Source organism: Phragmites australis, chromosome 16 (assembly GCF_958298935.1).
Source record: "Phragmites australis chromosome 16, lpPhrAust1.1, whole genome shotgun sequence".
In the NCBI taxonomy this organism is placed as follows: domain Eukaryota; kingdom Viridiplantae; phylum Streptophyta; class Magnoliopsida; order Poales; family Poaceae; genus Phragmites; species Phragmites australis.
In genome coordinates this window covers 11,949,848-11,957,854 of record NC_084936.1, presented here as the reverse complement: position 1 = coordinate 11,957,854, position 8,007 = coordinate 11,949,848, and the positions used below count along the sequence as shown (strand labels likewise).

The 8,007-nt window shown below is 41.7% G+C and overlaps 1 protein-coding gene across 2 annotated transcripts; it reads right to left on the bottom strand.

The window, feature by feature from the left end:
• Positions 1–534: 534 nt before the first annotated feature.
• Positions 535–7,148, bottom strand: LOC133895344 (homeobox protein knotted-1-like 13). Of its 2 annotated transcripts, none has more exons than XM_062335590.1 (6): positions 6,299–7,148; positions 2,569–2,689; positions 1,592–1,779; positions 1,354–1,485; positions 972–1,108; positions 535–889 (listed from the first exon to the last, which is right to left on the bottom strand). In XM_062335590.1, the coding sequence occupies exons 1-6, from the start codon at positions 6,788–6,790 to the stop codon at positions 865–867; spliced, it is 1,095 nt and encodes a 364-aa protein (XP_062191574.1). In that variant the 5' UTR covers positions 6,791–7,148; the 3' UTR covers positions 535–864. The 2 variants fall into 2 exon arrangements, with proteins under 2 accessions (XP_062191574.1, XP_062191575.1); XM_062335591.1 differs by having other exon boundaries at positions 535–881.
• Positions 7,149–8,007: the final 859 nt, after the last annotated feature.

Sequence of the window (8,007 nt, the reverse complement as noted above, 5' to 3'; positions counted from 1 at the left end):
ACACATATCAAAACTACCGAAATTGCTTTTTTTTCAATTTAACATGCATTGAGTTATCACATTAATTAAGGTTTAACATATTGTAAATCTCTACTGCAGTTTACGATAGTCTCTATTGTTGTTGATGCATTGTAACCCCAATCGCTTGCTATTGTCGGCAGAACACTGTAGCTGACACAACATCAGCCAGGTTTAAATTCAGGGTCCCAGCCTCACCATTGCGCACGCTGCCCATCAATACTATCTGCAGCAGCTGTTAGGAAACAAACTTTCAATTTTTTATTCAAATATGATGTAAATAAGAAAAAGCTGGGCCATTCTCCAAATTTAGATCCCCGCCGGAATTTCCAATAACGTTAGCCTGATCAGCAAGCCAACTACCAAACTGAAAGCTGAATAACAGCTGATAAAACTGCGAGGTGCAGCACATTCTAACCCACCCATACCCAGTACATAACAATATACAAATACACGATCGATCAAAAATTGTGTAAAAGACATTTCAAACATTGGGGTTCTAAGGTGGGCGGAGAATAAAGCATAAACGTCAATCTACTATATAGGCACTATTACCATGTGGTATCTAGCAATCAAACATAAATGTTTATACAACCCTTTTGGAAAAAATACTCCTCTAATCTTCAAATCAAGCACTTACAGAAACTATATGATTTACCTATGGAGGCAATTAGTTAACAAATAACAACTGGTATTCTAATAGCTGTTTATCCTGATCCTGCTCCTTATGAGAAGCTTTCCGATCTAAACGCCGCTGCGAATTGCTGCCTTCTGTATGTTCTTATGCATTCACGGGGAAATCACTCAGCTCAGCGTTCAGCCCTCAGCACTGATCCCCATGAAGTGCTACGAATTGCTATCACCTGCATTGCTTTTTTGTTCAAATTAAGTACACATCAATCGATTAGTGGAACTCAAGGATATACCATAGGTGGGCTAAATTAAATTGGTACCTTCTGCGTTTGCTTTTGACATTGGAGGATGAAGATGGGTTGCTGTGCCAGTTCCTTTTCCTTTGATTGATGAACCAATTGTTGATCTGCTTTAGTTGTAGCCCTGTTTCTTGCACTAGCCGAGCCTTGTCTTCCTCCTGCATGCCAAAAAATATATATATGATGTAAGTGTATATATTCGGTGCCAAACACATATCCAGAGTAATAATGGCAGCAAGTGGTCAAATTGTGTAGGCAACACAATGGGCGTTGTCTAGTATGGAAACCATGAAAAGTATGAAAATTAGCACTGCTCAGAGAATAACAAGATATGAGAACTCGCAGTGCTACGGTGACATGTTCATTTGACATGAAGAAATCATGTGGCCTGTATAATACTTACTGTTGGGTATGGCCACTTCGAATGAGATTGCCACCAAGCTTTCAGTGTAGAAGTTGTGTCTCCTGGGAGCTTTCCTGCTCTTCTCTTGCGAAGAATTTCTTCTCGGATGTCTATAAGCTTCTCTTTATAACCCTGTATTTGCAAGTAATTACAGAAATTTATGAACATGTCCAATCTTCTAGAAATTTGAAATAACATCAAATTTCTCCAGAATTATTGATTGAAGTTCACACAGAACCTGCTTGAGCTCATGCTTTAACTCTTGACGAACACGTTCCATTAGGGACCGTTCACTTTCTGTGGGAAGTCCGAAGCCCATATTATCCGCTGCGTCCAAGCTAGGATCATACATGTTAGCCTCACTATCAGCCTGATCATCTTCACCATCAGACATGGTTGCACCCGTGCCCTCACCAGGCGAGGCACCTGTCAATGCGCTTCCAGTTAATAACTTGGAGGTTTGCAAACAACAGAAGAGCCAGCTCATAGGGCTAATGGCAATACAGAACACAAGTACTAACAAAGCAATCCAAACTAAGTACTGAGTGATGCTCAAGCACAGGGCAAAACATAATTAGTATGGAACACTACGTCAGGGGCATGGACAATGCTATTATGATTTGATTACGGCAGATACTGGCTAGCAACTACTGTGCACTAATTTTTCAACATGCAAGTCCAAGATAGTCAAGGAAAGAATAAACATTGTGGTTGTCCAATAACACAACTTAAACCTTAATCTTTCAGGATCATTAGTGTCAACAAATTTTAAATGTCTCACACCAAATACAGGTCAGTTATGTTTCAGAAATGGCGTTTTATGGAAAAACAAGCTAAAGATTCTCAAACTTTTGCATAGACAACTGCATAGACAGGATAAAAGACATACGGGAATTCAAGAGTCAACTATTGTGACTGACTCAGCTTTAAACTTATCTAGGAATTTACCAATTATGCACACAAGACCCATCACATAAACGAGCAAAAGAGAAATTAATTTTGAAAAAGGTCCAGGATTGGACAATAAATGACTGCACCAGAAGTTCTAGTTGAAGCAAGTAGAAAACTAACTACTCATTAGAAAAGTATAGACACTCTGGACAAACAAAATGTTGCTTTTGGAAATTAAATAAAACTTATATGAACATGATGGACAAACAAAATGTTGCTTTTGTAAATCAAATAAAACCTAAAGTCAACTGAGAAGGACAATACCTGTCAAACTCTGCAGATTTTGTTCGAGTTCCCAACAAGCCATCACTGCTTCCATAGCGTGAACACGGACATGCTGTTGTAGTTGTTCTTTGAATGAACATAGTAGCAAGACATAGTGTGTCTAAGAAAAGAAACAAATAGAAGTTATTGGTAGAATGGTATGTAATGGACAAATGTGCTGATAGAATCAAACTCATAAGAAAATTCTCACAAAAAAAATTAAAGGATAGAAGTGGTGAAAAATAGGAGATGCAAAAAGGAAGATGTTAAATGGCAATAAACAATAAGGGGCATCAAGAATTAGATAAGGTATAATGAACTATCACTATGGCTTTAAAAAAAAAATTCGAGAACCCACAACAGCTTTAAATGAAGAGGGAAATTACAAAAAAAAAAGGGGGCAAGCCACTCAAAGTTTCAATTTCTGCACACAAAAAACATGTTTTTTAGCAAACCCCTCCCTACAAGTGTGTTATAGCTTGAAATGCCCTCTGTCATTAGTCACTCCACCCAACCTGTTGAAATTAGATGAAGTGATGCCCTTATGTTCTTACTAGTACGAAGGTCGTTGTTTGTGTTGTCTTCGGGCCCACTCCTTGAGAGTGACCTTGTGCAGCAAATAAACTCTGGACATACTCGGAATTTGAAAGGTTTATTCAAAAGACCACTCTTAAAATGCGAGCGCAATCCAAGGCCATGCAGGTAACGGGCTCGAAATATGGGAGGAGGGTCTCAAACTATCACGTATTTACAGGGGGCTTGCTAAAAAATTGAGTTATAGCGGAAACTCAAATTTCTAGTGAGTTTCAAGGGTTTTTTGCAAATTCCCATAAATAAAAAGAATTTACATTCTGATCAAACAAGTTAGGGAGGAAAAGAAAGCGCAAAGGGCAAAACAAGAATCAACACATGTAATTGTAACATCCAATTACTTCAGCATTTTTAAAGAGATCAGCTTATAAAATTCAACAAAATTCTCTTCTATAATAGTTTTTCTTTTGTAGGATTTGCTTCCATGATATTCTATATAAACTGAGCAGAGATTCTAACAGTTGAAATTATAAATAAAAATATGTTCAACTGAAATAGGGGTTAGTAATTTATACAATTCTGCAGTGGGTTTTAGGATCCAAGAGTGAAGGAATTTGATTTTGTTTTGACCCTCAAAACACAAGACAAAAACTAAAATAGCCCAAGAATGTTAATATCTTCCCAAATACATCATGTGTCCCTCATAAATCGTCACTTATTTGCACAGATTAAGAAGATCAAATACACCAAAATCTTACAAACAGTGAGCTAACCGCACCTGCACGGCCCAGCAAACTTTTCAGGTCGTAATGCCATTAAATTTCCAGTAACAAAATAGAAAAAAGAAAATGATAGTTAGCTGTTAAGCCTAAGAAGAGCTAAACCAGAAATTTGTATGGTCCCAACTTCAGTAATGCACGGATAACGTTCTTTAGCTTAGATATATCTAGCCTAAGCATAATGATGCTTTATGACTATCTGTCTATTATTACACTAAAAGAATCAAGAGAACCGACAAGGACCACCCAAGAACACAAGTGATGAAATCTTGTTTATGTCTTCTATGCTAGGGCAAATAAAAAACGTGAATTCCAAATCGAATATAATTAGATGGGACCAAGGTTATATACTGCATCGTAGTTCTGGTCGCATGGTCCTCAAGGACATGCCCTATAAATGGACAAAAAAAAAAAGAATCAAACAAGGAGCACCCTGGACCATTTTTCAGCTTACTGGTGTTCTGGTCCTGTGCAAATGCAAACCACAGATGGAGTTTAGATAATAAGAACACAGAAGGAAACAAAATCTAGGGCCCTCACACATTGTCATCAGAGAAAGTTCATCTTCTCAACACCTTTTAAAAATTGTTGCAACCCACTGACTGCAATTTTGACTGAGTCCAGACAACTGAATAACGATGCATTAGCAGTGGCAGTGAGCAATGCCATGACACAAAGTGTGAAGGAAAACTTTCCCAACACAATACTACGGAAACAGGTGGGCCTACATGCTAAATCCCTAGAGCACGGTGGCAGGCACACACCCAAGGCTGCAAGGATGAAATACATCTTTACCAACCTCGGCATGATCTTTGCCCCATGACTCCACCCATAACAGAACGAAAACTCCCTACGCTATTTATGGCGGTCAAGAGCAGCATACAACCCGCCCATGTCGATGGGACAGAGAAGAGAAGAACTCATCCTACTTTAGAAATCCTACTTTAGAAAAAGAACAGACAAGGGCCAGGGTCCATTGGTGACGAGAGAGGAGAAGGGGAGCCGTGATTGCCTCCCTTCGTAGCCCTATCTCGTGATTGGAAGCAACAGAAAACCCTGTTTTTTTTCCCACCATCTGTTACTACCTAGATGCAGCATTCATTAGAGACACTGCCTCAAATCGCCAGCCCTCATGGGAGCTTAATGAAAATGTCAAGGTAAACATCTACCGCGAGAATAGCCAATTAGCGTCGTCTAGAGGAGAAACTAGATCATAGATTGGAAAGATAGAGTACCGAAGAAGACTTAGATTAATTCTTCTTGCTTGATTTGATCTAGCCACAATGCCACATATATATCGCTGGTCAATTAGCCTACAGAGTTCTAATTCAAATTTAACTCTAACTCTTATCTAATCTAAACTAACAGAACTCTAATTTTATCTCTAATTAAATCTGATTCATACTAACAAATCAATCTAACCAACCCTATCGCTAATCAATCTAATCTCGTGCTACAGTACCACACAATTCCAGCACCTAACAGAATGTGGCGCCTAAACATATTGGACGGTGACGCGACGCTACTGGTGCCTGAAATCGCATACCAACTTATTTGAATATTGGTTGATGACAGGAGGTTTTCCGTATATTTTGTAGAGTCCATTAGAAATATACGATCTATTTAGCAGAGCTTTAGATCTATGAATTTTTGGAACTAGATATTTCTAGCTCCAGAATTTTATGGAGCTAAAGCTGTCGGTATACGGATGGTGTTTGAATAAGTTATTTTAGTTTAAAAATAGATATTTAAATCACTTTATCTTTAACGGAGCTGAAACCAGCCAAACAGTACTATAGAGAAAACCCTGGTTGATTGCAAGAACACGGTATTGCTAGCTACAAGCCAACCAATCAAAACCAGACTATTTTATATATAAAAATGAATCAAGAACAAGACAAAGAAATAAGAACAGGGAGCAAAATGGTCAAAGAAGCTGCCGAAACCATGAACCACGATAATATCATGTAGAAAACGCTCTTGATTCTCTTGTTCAGTTCACCAATCATTAACCAAGAACAACGAAGAAATAAAGATAAAAGATTGACTCAAAAGGCCGCGTCAAGCAACACAAACCAAACATCGAAATTAATTAAGCTTGGTGATCTATAAATCAAACCTCGGTTTGAGTTGCAGGCCTACAATCTAGAAATAAAATTTAGAGAGGAGAAGAAAGAAACATATTCGCAAAATCCAAACAAAGCCTCGAAGGACGCACGCCTTTTAGCTTTTAACCCCGGAATAAACAACCCCTGTAATCAGCTTTCCCGTGATTAAATTACTCTAAGCAAGCACCCAGAATCCGCTAATTAATCAGACGCAACCATCCACCAATCCCAAGGCAATACAAACAGCAACGGAGGGGGAGCGTGACCAGACGAAGCGAGAGAGGAGACAGGTGTCGTGGATGGTGCCCTCACCATGAACTGGTCGAGCTCGCGGCCGTCGTCTCCGGCTGCGGCGAGGCCGGAGTACTTGGCGACGACGCACTGCGACTGCGCGAGCTGCGCGTCGATGCGCGGGAGCTGGTCCACCGGCGTGGCGATGCGGAGGCACGCCACGTGCGCCGACAGCAGCTGCTCGTACAGCGGGTGCGCCAGTACCTCCGCCTTGCACCGCGCTGCGTCCGCCTCGGCCTCCGCCCCGACGACGCCGCCTATCGCCGCGACCGCGTCCTCGCCTCCCCCCATGTTCCACTGCACCGCCGCCGCTGCCGCTGCTGCTGCCGACGGCGACGCGGACGAGTCCGACGTCGTCTGCAGGTGCAGGAAGCTCCCGTCGCCGTACCTCATCCACGCCGGCGGCGCGCCTCCCCCGCCCGCGGCCGCAGCAGCAGCGGCCGCAGCCGCAGCGTCGTCCGCGCCGAGAGGCGGCATGGACATCTCGTGTGGTAGGTGGCTGTGGAACGCCATGGCCCCCGGCCGCGCGGCGCGCGCACGCTCCTTATCGCCAGGCAAGGCCGACCTGTGCCTATGTGAACGGAGGCGTGGCCTAGGGAGCAGGATACTAGGGAGTATGAGGTGCAGGGAAGAGAGGGGGGGGGTAGCGGAGGAGAACGGGCCGGGTAGCGGGGTAGGCAAAAAGCCAAGCGGGGCGGGGAAAGGGATGCCTGTTTCCTTCCTGCTTCTTCTATAGTTCAAGGCTGACTCTCTCTCTCGCTCACTCTATCTAGTATCTACTATCCAAGAGAGAGAAAGGGAATACTACTGCTGCTAGCTACCTCGATCTTACCCTTCGCTTTCTCTCTCTATCTCCTATCTAGAGCGAGAGTATAGCAGGAGCTGCTGCTGCTCCTGATAAAATAATCTAGTTTGGTGCCGGTTCTTGTTATATATGCTGGGAAATGGTAAGGTTTGAAGTCCCCTTTTGTGCTTATGATGTTGTCATGGCAGAAAAGGACCCTGTCCCTCGTGTTTTCTAGTGCGCCAAACCAAAGATACTGAGGTAGTAATAAAGTCTATCTCATCGCAGAAAATGGATAGTGACAAGCTTTGAAAATGTAATTGAAACAATCTCGTGATAAATCTTTTATTATCCAAACAATATACGTCATCAAATATAACTATCTGGCACAGTAGTTCAAGAGGCTCATTCGGTCGCCGTCGTCGTCAAGCGCTAGAAAGATTTACCATAGTTTCTTTTCATACGTAAAACGTTTTCTCCCTGCGGTAATGGCGCAACGTGGAATTTTTGAATTTTTCGAATTTTTGTGGAATTTTTGGAAGAGTGGCTAGGAGTGAACCAGCAAATAGAGGGGAGGGGATGAGTGTTTAATAAAGGGGTGGGGTTAGTTAGGTCATTAGGTGGGGACAGGATTAGTGATCTAGGCACCCGTGTTGTGATGACATGGTTGGAATTGAGATTTGCGTATGTGCTGGGTGTAGATGATTTGCAGGGTACTAGCAGTGCAAATTGGAATGGTCATCAGAGCTTCTATAAGAAATTTTCTCGAGCTTGTGTTTTTGTCCAGCCCAGCAATAGAAATGAAAAAAGGAACTATCATTCTACACTAGGTGTTATTTGTTTTAATTATCCTGCTGATTGACATGTTTGATTAGCAGTGTATAAATTGTATATGTATATATTTTGTCTCAGCTGACAAGTCATCTAATACTAATGTATTCATATT

What these genes read in the sequence shown, in the direction of transcription:
- LOC133895344 (XM_062335590.1), bottom strand. Translation starts at nt 6,790, where the DNA reads ATGGCGTTCCACAGCCACCTACCACACGAGATGTCCATGCCGCCTCTC. An exon ending in CGAAGTGGCCATACCCAACA is followed by an intron (nt 1,109 to 1,353) that starts GTAAGTATTATA and finishes TTTGGCATGCAG; the next exon opens with GAGGAAGACAAGGCTCGGCT. An exon ending in GTCAAAAGCAAACGCAGAAG is followed by an intron (nt 890 to 971) that starts GTACCAATTTAA and finishes TGAACAAAAAAG; the next exon opens with CAATGCAGGTGATAGCAATT.